Source organism: Eublepharis macularius, chromosome 7 (genome assembly GCF_028583425.1).
Source record: "Eublepharis macularius isolate TG4126 chromosome 7, MPM_Emac_v1.0, whole genome shotgun sequence".
NCBI lineage: Eukaryota > Metazoa > Chordata > Lepidosauria > Squamata > Eublepharidae > Eublepharis > Eublepharis macularius.
In genome coordinates, this window is record NC_072796.1 from 100097226 (window position 1) to 100110463 (window position 13238).

General features: G+C 39.2%; 1 protein-coding gene across 1 annotated transcript in view; it reads left to right on the forward strand.

The window, feature by feature from the left end:
* The window catches only part of ZFHX4 (zinc finger homeobox 4), a 288469-nt gene that overhangs the window by 269922 nt on the left and 5309 nt on the right, over nucleotides 1-13238 (forward strand). The window contains exon 9 of the mRNA XM_054984693.1: nucleotides 107-5503. Coding sequence (XP_054840668.1) covers nucleotides 107-5503 — 5397 coding nt within the window. The remainder of the gene's footprint in view (nucleotides 1-106; nucleotides 5504-13238) is intronic.

Consider the following 13238-nt stretch of genomic DNA (forward strand, 5'->3'; position numbering starts at 1 on the left):
TTTTCCAGTTATCTGTGGGTATATTATAGGTACCCATTCATTTAACATACACTTTAGTAAAATACTACAAGGGCTAAATACAATTTCTTTCCTCTTTTTTAACTAGGTGAAAGTCCTCCAGATGAGAAGAATATCCCTGGGCTTGAAGAATCAAAAACGGGAATGGAAATTAAAATAGAGGAACAGAAGCCACTTAAGGAATCTACTGAAATGCCAGAATGGAACAAAAACAGCAGTAAGGATATAAAGATCATCGAATCACTGCCAGATCAGTTGAATGATCAGCAGAAGAGGCAGCAGCTTTCAGTTTCTGATCGCCATGTCTATAAATATCGTTGTAACCATTGTAGTTTGGCTTTTAAGACTATGCAGAAGCTTCAAATACATTCCCAATATCATGCTATTCGGGCTGCTACCATGTGTAGCCTTTGCCAACGTAGCTTCCGTACATTCCAGGCTTTAAAAAAACATTTGGAAGCAGGCCACCCAGAACTCAGCGAAGCTGAAATTCAGCAGTTATGTGCATCTTTACCTGTAAATGGCGAACTCTGGGCAGAAAGTGAAACTGTGGCACAAGATGAACATGCACTAGAACAGGAGATAGAAAGAGAATATGAGATGGACCAGGAAGGTAAAGCAAGTCCTGTAGGAAGTGATAGTAGCTCCATTCCAGATGAAATGGGCTCAGAACCAAAGCGGACCTTACCTTTTAGAAAAGGGCCAAATTTTACTATGGAAAAATTTCTAGATCCTTCTCGTCCATATAAATGTACAGTTTGCAAAGAATCTTTCACCCAAAAGAACATTCTTTTGGTCCATTATAACTCAGTCTCACATTTGCATAAACTCAAAAAGGTGTTGCAGGAAGCATCTAGTCCTGTCCCTCAAGAAGCTAACAGCAGCACTGACAACAAACCCTACAAATGCAGCATTTGTAATGTTTCTTATAGCCAAAGTTCTACACTGGAAATCCATATGAGATCTGTGCTTCATCAAACCAAGGCAAGGGCTGCAAAATTAGAACCAAGCAGTAATGCAATGAGTGGAAACAGCATACCAGGGAATGTTAATAGCCCCAGCCAAGGAATAGTAGACCCTACGACCTTACCAGCGGTTAACAGCAAAGAAACCCATATAGATGCCAAAGAATTAAATAAAAAGCAAGCTTCTGAATTAGTTTCTACTCAGCCTACACATCATCCTCCCCAGTCACCAGCACAACTGCAAATGCAACTCCAGCATGAACTGCAACAGCAAGCAGCTTTTTTCCAACCCCAGTTCCTAAACCCAGCTTTTTTGCCTCATTTTCCTATGACACCAGAGGCACTGTTGCAATTTCAGCAGCCACAATTTCTTTTTCCATTCTATATTCCTGGAACAGAGTTCAGTTTGAGCCCTGATCTGGGTTTGCCTGGTTCTGCTGCATTTGGTATGCCTGGAATGGCAGGTATGGCAGGCTCATTGCTAGAAGACCTAAAACAACAGATGCAGACTCAACACCATGTTGGTCAAACTCAACTACAGATACTACAGCAACAAGCACAACAGTATCAAGCAACGCAGCCTCAGATTCAGCCACAAAAGCAGCAGCAGCAACAGCAGCAGCAACAGCAGCAGCATCAAAGTAGTAAATTGGTAAAAACAGAACAGAACAGTGTAGTAGGTACAGATTGCCAGATGATGAAAGATATGCCATCATATAAGGAATCAGAAGAGATTTCTGAAAAACAAGAAAAACCAAAGCAAGAATTCACAAGTGATAGTGAAGGACTAAAAGAAAACAAAGACATAAAGAAACAGAAGAACTCTGAACCAGTCATTCCACCACCTAGAATTGCTTCTGGGGCAAGAGGAAATGCAGCCAAGGCATTGTTAGAGAACTTTGGCTTTGAGTTGGTTATTCAGTATAATGAGAACAGACAGAAGGTACAGAAAAAAAGCAAAACTGGTGATTGTGAAAATCCTGACAAACTGGAATGTGCAGCATGCAGTAAATTATTTTCTAACATTTTGATACTGAAAAGTCATCAAGAACATGTTCATGGCCAGTTCTTTCCATATGCTGCACTAGAAAAATTTGCCCGTCAGTATAGGGAGGCTTATGACAAGCTTTATCCAATTTCACCATCTTCTCCAGAACCACCGCCACCTCCACCCCCACCTCAGTCTACAACTGCTTCACAACCTCCTTCATCTAACACTGGAAAAATTCAAAGCATGACTCCCACTCCATTACAAGCACCACCGCCAACCCCACCGCCGCCGCCACCTCCTCCACCTCCACCACCACCTCCGCCTCCACCTTCTGCACCACCACCAGTACAGCTACCAGTTTCATTGGATCTTCCCCTTTTCCCTCCAATTATGATGCAGCCAGTGCAACATCCAGCATTGCCTCCACAACTTGCCCTCCAGCTCCCCCCAATGGATGCTTTGTCAGCAGATCTTACTCAGCTTTGTCAGCAACAGCTAGGATTGGATCCCAATTTCCTACGGCATTCTCAGTTCAAGAGGCCACGTACAAGGATCACAGACGACCAATTAAAAATCTTGCGGGCTTATTTTGATATTAACAATTCTCCAAGTGAAGAACAGATTCAAGAAATGGCTGAGAAATCTGGCCTTTCCCAAAAAGTTATCAAACATTGGTTCCGCAATACCCTATTCAAGGAACGACAAAGAAACAAGGATTCTCCATACAATTTTAGCAATCCTCCCATAACAGTTTTGGAAGATATAAGAATTGAACCACAGCCCAGTTCTTTAGAACATTACAAATCTGATTCAGCTTTCAGCAAACGATCATCTAGAACCAGATTTACTGACTACCAGCTTAGAGTCTTACAAGATTTTTTTGACACAAATGCTTATCCAAAAGATGATGAAATTGAACAACTTTCCACAGTACTTAACCTACCTACTCGAGTTATTGTTGTATGGTTCCAAAACGCACGACAGAAAGCTCGTAAAAGTTATGAGAATCAAGCTGAAACTAAAGATAATGAGAAGAGAGAGCTTACCAATGAGAGGTACATTCGAACAAGCAACATGCAATATCAATGTAAGAAATGTAGTGTAGTTTTTCCTAGAATTTTTGACTTAATTACACATCAGAAAAAGCTGTGTTATAAAGATGAGGATGATGATGCACAAGATGAAAGCCAAACAGAAGATTCAATGGATGCTTCAGATCAAATGCTTTACAAGAATGGCACACTTTCTGGCCCATCTGATTCATCAAAAAGTGTGACTATAGCAACAGCTACAAGCTCTGGTTCTGGTTGCAGTACTCCTTTAATGCCATCACCCAAACCAGAACCTGAAAAAAACTCTCCTAAGCCTGACTCAACAGAAAAGCCAAAGCAAAATGATAACATACCTAAGCAAGCGGAAACTTCCTCCCAAGTGACTAAAACATTACAGTCTGCTCCAACAACCTCTTCTGATTCACAACCCTCAGTCTCTCAAACACAGCAACAGAAACAATCCCAAATAGGAGGAAGACCACCTTCTGCATCACAAACTACACCTGTTCCTTCAAGCCCTTTAACAATCTCACTGACTTCTCTTCAGAACAGTCTACCTCCTCAGTTATTACAGTACCAATGTGACCAGTGTACTGTTGCCTTTCCCACTCTAGAACTTTGGCAAGAACACCAGCACATGCATTTCCTAGCAGCCCAAAATCAATTTCTTCATTCACAGTTTCTAGAAAGACCCATTGATATGCCCTATATGATATTTGATCCTAACAACCCTCTGATGACTGGACAGTTGCTAAATAGTTCTTTAGCGCAGATGACACCACAAACAAGCTCAGTTCATACAGCTCACCACACTGCTTCAATTTCTGGGTCACTTAAACGAAAACTGGATGATAAGGAGGACAACAACTGTAGTGAAAAAGAGGGAGGAAATAGTGGAGAGGATCAGCACCGGGATAAGCGATTGAGAACAACCATTACTCCAGAACAACTGGAAATACTCTATGAAAAATATCTTTTAGACTCTAATCCTACCAGAAAAATGCTTGATCATATTGCACGTGAAGTAGGACTCAAAAAAAGGGTTGTCCAAGTCTGGTTCCAGAACACAAGAGCTCGAGAAAGGAAAGGACAATTCCGTGCAGTAGGTCCAGCACAGTCTCATAAAAGGTGTCCATTTTGTCGAGCACTGTTTAAAGCAAAGTCTGCTTTAGAAAGTCACATTCGTTCTCGGCACTGGAATGAAGGAAAACAAGCAGGTTATAGTTTGCCACCAAGTCCTTTGATAGGCATAGAAGATGGAGGGGAGAGTCCACAAAAATACATGTTTTTTGATTATCCATCACTAACAAAGATTGATTTATCAAGTGAAAATGAATTAGCTTCTACTGTCTCAACTCCAGTTAGTAAAACTGCAGAAATGTCACCGAAGAATCTTCTAAGTCCTTCTTCCTTCAAAGCAGAGTGCAATGAAGACATTGAGAATCTGAATGCTGCTCCTGTTGATGGTGGATATGATCACAATAAGACTGATTTTGATGAAACTTCATCAATTAATACAGCTATTAGTGATGCCACAACAGGAGATGAAGGAAACAATGAAATGGACAGTATGACTGGTAGTTCAGGAGATGTAAAATCCACATCATCTCCTAAAGAGCCAAAAACTATTATAAATGACAGTTTGCCAAAAAACACAAGCACGCCTAATATGGAGAACAATGATGACAAATTTCTTTTCTCCCTAACTAGTCCATCAGTACATTTCAGTGACAAAGATGGTGAACATGACCAAAGTGTTTACATTACTGATGATCCTGATGATAATGCTGATCGCAGTGAAACATCAAGCATAGCAGATCCAAGTTCACCTAATCCATTTGGAGCCAACCCCTTTAAATCCAAAAACAGTGATCGGCCAGGTCACAAGCGATTTCGAACGCAAATGAGTAACCTACAGCTTAAAGTCTTGAAGGCTTGCTTTAGTGACTATCGGACTCCAACCATGCAAGAATGTGAAATGCTAGGGAATGAGATTGGCTTGCCCAAACGTGTGGTTCAGGTTTGGTTTCAGAATGCTCGAGCAAAAGAAAAAAAATTCAAAATTAACATAGGGAAGCCATTCATGATCAATCAGAATGCAACTGATGGATCAAGACCAGAGTGTTCTCTATGTGGAGTGAAATATTCTGCACGTTTGTCTATAAGAGACCATATATTTTCCAAACAACATATTACAAAAGTGCGAGAAACTGTGGGAAGTCAGCTGGACCGGGAAAAAGACTATTTAGCTCCTACTACTGTTAGACAGCTGATGGCACAGCAAGAATTGGATCGTATTAAAAAGGCTACAGATGTTCTAGGCTTAACTGTACAGCAACCAGGCATGATGGACAGCAGCTCGCTTCATGGAATTAGTTTGCCAGCAGCTTACCCAGGACTCCCTGGTCTTCCTCCAGTTCTTCTACCTGGAATGAATGGTCCATCTTCCTTACCTGGATTTCCTCAAAGTTCAAACAGTAAGTAGATAGGCAGTATGGAAATTGTTACCATTATTTCAACAGAGGGAACTGATATTTTAGTCTTGTCAAAGTATCTGAGAATACATATTAGTTATGTGGCTATGTATTAGAAAAATCCTGTAAATAGAATGTTAGATTAATTGATCAAATGTCTTTGTAATATAAGAACATTTTCCAAAGTGATTTTACACAATTTTAGAAAATATCCATAACTTCTACATTTATAGGCTATTACTGTTCTTGTTAGCTTTTAAAAACAGTTGTTTAATTTTTACAAATTTGAAATGTAAAGCAATATACCATAAAGTATCCAGGCCATGAGATTTATACTAAACTTTTATCAAATAGTTAAATAATCAAGAAATTTGATTTTTCTTGTAAATATTTGCTTTCTGAACTACAATCACAATTTACAGATAGTTTTGAGTTTGAAGACTTGCTTTTGGTAGTGAATTAATTACAGTGCAATCCTAAGAGGAGTTACTTCATTCTAGATTAATTGAAATCATTGGGCTTAGACTGGAGTAACTCTTCATAGAATTGCATTATTAGTAATCCTAATTAGAGAGCAAATTATGTTTAAGATGAAGTCATTGATCAGCCTTCATTTCCCCCTTCATTTAGAAAGTATGTCCCTTTTAAATACAGAGCACAACCCCCCTCCCGCACACACAGACTAAAATTGCTGTTTTCCCTGTAATAAAACAGACACATTTATTAAAATGTAGAAAATGTTAACCTTTTAAAATCCAATTAGCTTTCTGTCTATCATTAAGGGACAAGTAAATGATCCATTGCAGAGAACTGCATGTATTTGGATCAGGCTAGCAAGGTGCACAAAAGCCACCTGTAGGGTGCGGCTATGTTCTCCGGAAGTTTCCAAGTTGAGCAGAGCAAATCAATATGTTACATCCTACTGCATCGATCTTTCTAATTCACACATCCTTGTCCATTATGACCTCATTTGCTGGAGACAAGAGTTGAAACCTCAAAGACATTGGTAAAAGAGTAGTGGATAAACACTAGGAAGATATTTATCTAACCCTCTCCCAACCTCCAATTCGGCAGAACTTTTACAGAAGAAAATTTAGCTTCCTTATTAACATCAGTAAATTTTTAGTCATAGCTTTTGATTCTCTCCCTTGAGTCTCTCTCTACTGTGTTTGTCTCAACCACTTCCTACAAGGAAAAACAACATGAAATTGGAAACATATATTCAACAGCTTAAAAACATAAGAGATGCTCTGAGTAGGCTTCCTAGTTGCCCACCCGGTATTTCCCCCGTTCTCCCAGGGGTTTTCCCTATTGCCCACTGATCACTGGTGAATGGCAGGAAGTTACACACACACACACACACACACACACACACACACACACACACACACACACTGGTGATTGTCTGCCACTGGCAGGCAACCCTGGAAAGCGCGCACTGGGCACGCTCCCAATGGGGCATGACGTCACTTCCTGACATCACTTCATTGTGCCAACCGTGGGCTTGCTCCCTCACTTCACTATGGCCAATTTTTTTTAATTTTTTTTTTATATTTACAACAATAATAAACAACCATAAACAGTGAAAAACAGTAAATACAAAAGGTAATGTTGTGGAATAACATTGAAGTTGCTAATGAACAAATTCTTAACTACAGGACTATGGCCAATTTTGACCCCAAAATTGGCTGACTTTGCCCCATGCAAAGCACAGGAGCACACCCATGGCTGACATGATGATGTCATTTTGCAGAAATGACGTCATCATGCAAGTGTGTGTACAAAGAAAAGACTCCAAGGACGTGCCGGATCTTCCCCAACTCCTGCTGGGAGGGTAGAGGGATCTAACAACCCTAGGCTTGCGGGCTCAGATCAGAGGTCGGTCTAGTCTGAAATTATGTTTCACAGAGCGGTCAAGTAGTTACCCTGAAGGGCCAATGAAGGAGACAGAGAAAAAGGGCTTCCCCCTACCTTTCCTCCTAACACTGGTGTTCAGAGGTTTACTGCCTATGGTTTTGGAGATTCTTTTTATTCACTGTGGCTAGTAGCCAATGATTGACCTATCTTGTATGAAGCTAGTGAGAGCGCATGGCCTCAGCACTGCCACTCATAGTGTACTGGTGCTATAAGGAGCTTCTCCAGTAAGAAATTCACAAACAGGAAGAGTAGAATGACCCCACATTTTCCCCTTCCCCCATCTGACAAATCAGGGTTAGACTTAAGTGATGGCATGAAAAATTCCTGAGTGATCTTTTCAGTGTTCTCTCCACTGATTCATCTGAGATAGGATTCTTCTTTCCGTACCTTGTCAGTTCTGTTTGTTGGTTTCTACAGGCAGAAATTGCTGTTGCTGTTTTACTTTTCTAGAATAGGCCCAAAGTCCATAAACTGCTCTAGTTCTAAATTTTAAGACAAACTTTGTGCATGGGAATTGGGCCAGTTAATACTGCTGACCATCTAGAAGTTGTATACTGTAGGAATATGCAATATTGTGTCAAGGTTCATTGCAAGGGTGAGAATAGTCCCAGCTTTGCAGCCATCTTCAGGTAAACTTAAAACAATCTGTTCTCTCCTTTCTGGGCATCCTCACAGTTCTGAGAGCCAAACTGCTGGCGCAATCCCAGCAGGCACACTCTTATAGCCTAAAGAATGGCTGAAAAGAAAAGATTGCTCACGCCAGCCATTCTTAGAGGACTGTAAGAGTGCATTGCTGGGATTACCACACAGCAGGTATATTCTCCACCTTGAGAACTTGTGGAAGAGAGGATCTATCCCCCCGCCCCATTTATCCCATTTATGCTTCCCTATTAAAGATTTGAAGATTTCCATAAGTCAGTGGGATGATCCACCTGGAAATAACTGGCATGCTGTGTGGTCTGGGCCTTCACTAACTGCCTGATGAAAATCTTCATGTTGAATATAGTCTCAGAGTATGAATCCTCTCCTACTTTCCCATCCAGTTTTTGTTGCCCTGAAACTATATCCTCTTAATGGCTCTGATTGGAACTGAAAGGAAAAGACCAATTTCATTCATTAAAAGTACTTGTCAAAAAATTTTAATGTATTAATTTAATGCAGATTTCTGGTATTTGTCCTGTCTTACTGATCAACTTTTAACAAGGCCTTGTATAGGCAGTGGTTCAGGTCTTTGTTTTATGCAAATCAAAATCTTTTTGGTTGTTGTGGGTTTTCCGGGCTGTATTGCCGTGGTCTTGGCATTGTAGTTCCTGACGTTTCGCCAGCAGCTGTGGCTGGCATCTTCAGAGGTGTAGCACCAAAAGACAGAGATCTCTCAGTGTCACAGTGTGGAAAAGATGTAGGTCATTTGTATCTACTCAGGAGGGGTGGGGTTGAGCTGAGTCATCCTGTAAGAGTTTCCCAGGGTGTGGAATGCTAATGGCGGGAGGCTTCACTGTATCCTGAGGAGGTTCTTTTGCATATGGATTGGTACTTGATGTGCTAATCTTCTCTGCAGGGCTATTGTCGGGGATAGAATGTTTTGTTAGCCTGGTGTTTTTCAGAACTGGAAACCATACTCTGTTCATTCTTAAGGTTTCTTCTTTCCTGTTGAAGTTTTGCTTATGCTTGTGAATTTCAATGGCTTCCCTGTGCAGTCTGACAAAGTAGTTGGAAGTGTTGTCCAGTATTTTGGTGTCCTGGAATAAGATACTGTGCCCTGTTTGAGTTAGGCTATGTTCAGCCACTGCTGATTTTTCAGGTTGTCCAAGTCTGCAGTGTCTTTCATGTTCTTTTATTCTTGTCTGGATGCTACGCTTTGTGGTCCCGATGTAAACTTGTCCACAGCTGCAGGGTATACGGTATACTCCTGCAGAGGTGAGGGGGTCTCTGCTGTCTTTTGCTGATCGTAGCATCTGTTGTATTTTTCGGGTGGGTCTGAATACTGCTTGAAGGTTATGCTTTTTCATAAGCTTTCCCATCTGATCAGTAATTCCTTTGATATATGGCAAAAACACTTTTCCTGTAGGAGACTGTTTTTCCTTGGTTGTTTGATTCATCCTGGGTTTGATTGCTCTTCGGATTTCATTTCTGGAGTAGCCATTTGCCTGAAGTGCGTGGTTTAGATGATTAATTTCCTCATTGAGAAAGTGCGGCTCACATATCCGTCTTGCACGATCCACTAATGTTTTCATTATGCCTCTTTTCTGTCGGGGGTGGTGATTGGAGTTTTTGTGTAAGTACCGATCAGTGTGAGTTGGTTTCCTGTAGACCTTGTGACCTAACTGAAAGTTTGCTTTGCGGATGACCAGGGTATCCAGGAATGGGAGTTTTCCCTCGATTTCTTTCTCCATTATGAACTGTATGTTCAGGTGGATGTTGTTGAGATGAACTACAATGGAACTACAATGCCAAGACCACGGCAATACAGCCCGGAAAACCCACAACAACCATCGTTCTCCGGCTGTGAAAGCCTTCGACAATACATCAAAATCTTTTTGTATCTGTTTTTTAACATTGTAAAATGTTTTAAAATATTTGTAAATTGCTTCTTCTTGCTTCTGAGGGTTTTTCCACCATATACTCAAAGCGTAGTGTACGCACCTCTGAATTTAAATATATAATCTTTTTGATGTTTCCTCTTCATGGTTGTGATCAAATACATATAAATTCATCATTTTTTTCCTTTGAACATGTTCCTCTCATTTAATTAACTATTTGCATATATGATGGCAGAACTGGAATCTTTCATTGGCATAAACTTGTTTTCTGGATTCTTAATGGAGAAATGTATGCTCTATTTCACATGGCTAAGTTTGCTTTTAGAACCATGAAAAAGCCTTTTTGTTGTAGTTGTTCTGGAATAGCTGCTTTTTATAAATTGATTAATTTAACTTATTTAGAGATTGCACCAATAAGATTGTGCCTTACAACATCTTAATAAATCTTTGAAAAGTTTATAAAACTTATAAAAAGTTTATAAAGAATTTACAAAACTAGTTCAATATGCTAGTTTACAAAAGTTCATTGGAAGAAATCTAAAAAAGTAAAGGCAAATTTGATCATTCATCCACATCAAAGGACTCTGACTTTCACAGATACATTAGGAATTAAAATGGCAGAGTAAAATCGTGTTGACATGATAGGATGGAAGACTTTTTGATCTATGAACTTTGGGCTTCATATTAATTGGTTATGCGTGACTGGGCTAGTAAACGTATAAATAGTAACAGTGTGAAATGGAAGCAAATCTTAATCCCAGCCAAATAAATTTTAGGGATGCAAGGGATTTTCACACATTACACTTTTCTCATAGAATCCAGATTCCTTATGAGCTCAGGGTGCCAGAATACTGAGTGTGTTTAACTCAGATCAAAACAGTATACTGCCTGTTCTTGTGTCTTATATGTGAATCAGTCAGTGATTTATGCAAATCCAATTAGTGTCCACTCCTACCTCTGCATTAACTAATATACTGTCTATTGTGACCAATCCCTTGTGTTAATCTTTAACATCTATCAGGATCCTAGTGCTTCACTTTGCTTTTAACCATTGCTTATTACTTCACTGTAATGTGAACTATTCATTGCACATACATTCAGTTATTTTTGTTCTTAAATCATGCCTACTGAAATAGGACTGTAAATTTGATATAAGTACAAAACTTATGATTGGATATACTGTCAGGCAGCATATTGTGTGAAATTCCAAAGATGGACAAAAATAAATTCTCCCAGTAGATTATTGTCCTAGTTGTGTGTGAATAACAAAATTAGAAATACATACTTGAAACAAAATCCACTAACTTAATACTATAATCTCTGATGTTATCTATCTGATACTATTACACAGGTGATATGCTAAATATGGACTTTTAAAAAGAGGCTTTTTTAAATTTCTTTTTTCCATAATTGTCTAATTCCTGACAATATATTTTGGGTTGCTATCAAATAGAAATGATACTGTGACAAATATTAAATGGTTGCCTTGTTAAATCTGATAATATATTCCCCAAGTTCCAATTCTTTTATTTCTAAGCAATGCTAAGTGTTTGGATATTGATACTTTGAAAACCATTCTCACCCTCTCAATTAGTGTTTCCATGTAACCAATACACATCTTCCCTCTATTGCAGAACCTAGGCTCACCACGCTTATACTCTTTCAGATACATTCATCCCAGACATGCTTTAGGCCTACCATCCTTTGAACATTAGAATTTATATCCTCATTTCTGCACCAGGATTGAGTGTCTCTGCAAGTAGCCTCTTAAAATTCCCTTTTTCCAGTTTGCTTTCCTTTGGTTTGCTAGCCCATTATACATATTATAGTTATTGCAATGAACAGTGTTCTGTAGTTGGTTTTTGAAATATAACAAGGATTTCTTTGTACTTATGCTTGCACCACACCAAAAAGGAACAGTATAGTTGTGTGTTCACAACTGCAATATTTAAGTCATCAAAGAACTGCAGCACTGCTGTGCCACTTTATGTTAATATTAAACCATCCTACATGTGTCAACTTGGAATTAAATCCCGCTAGGTTCAATGGGGCTTACACTCAAGTTGATGTGCCTAGGATTGCAATCCACAACCAGCCTCCATTACTGACCCACAGTAGTCCAGATGTCCTGCTCGCCATACCTGGGCTGCTCTATAGAACATTGATTATGGAGACATTTCTTTAAAAATGTGAAAAATCTTTTTAAGTTTGGTCTTGCAATTGCTATGGTTGTCAACCTCCAAGTGGGAGTTGGAGTTTTCCCAGAATTACTTCTGATCTCCAGACTACCGAGATCAGTTCCCCTGGAGAAAAATGGCAGCTTTGAGGGCAAACTCCATGGTATCACATCCCTGGTGAGCTTCCTCCCCTCCCCAAACTCTGCACTTCCCAGGCTGTATCCAAATCTCCAGGAATTTTCCAAACTGGAGTTGGCATCTATAGCAGCTGCAGATAGTAGCTTTCTAGCAACACTTTAAAGTGTGGGAATTCTCTATTGTGCTTCATAGTAACTATGTCACAGCTGCTTCCTTTATTTTTCCATGATTTTATTTCCCCAGTTTAATTAGGCCAAACGGCCTATTTTATGAGTTGGGTAATTCTATTTGGCAACCTATTTGGCAACTACAAATCTAGTAATTATATAGATTTCTTAGGTGAAAAACTAGTGATATATCATTCCAGGGAAAGAGTAAAAAATAGCTAAAATAAGAAACAGAATCAGAAATCAACAAAGGATCAACAAAAAGGAAATACTCTTCCACTATTTATTTCCTGTTTGCTAAGGAGGTGGCATATTATACAGACTTATTAGGGCTGCAGTGTTTAATTTGTGGATTAATAAAACCTTTAGCTGGTTAATCAGTCCAGAACAGTTTAATCAATGAGGATAATTTTATTTAGAAAGTATGTGCATGTTTACTTGGGGGGGGGGGCTATTTTCTATATAATATGAAATGAAAAAGGAAATATTAGATGTCATTGTGTTCTATCCAAGGATGAACACATTTGTATTAAATTGAAAATGATCTCATGCTACCTTCAGTATCTCAAAAAGGCACCTATCTTTTAAGTTTTGATTAATTTTTTTAATCAATTAATAAGTTAATCAGTTAAAGGAGTGTAGATGAATGAACTATAATTATGTAATCACTTGACAGCCATAAATATCACAGGCTCAGAAATTAGATCCATAGAGACTCATTGATTGCAGCGAGTTACCCAAATAGACCTGTTTTTGTGACAAGAGTCACCAAGTATACTGGATATAGTGGCCAATTAGT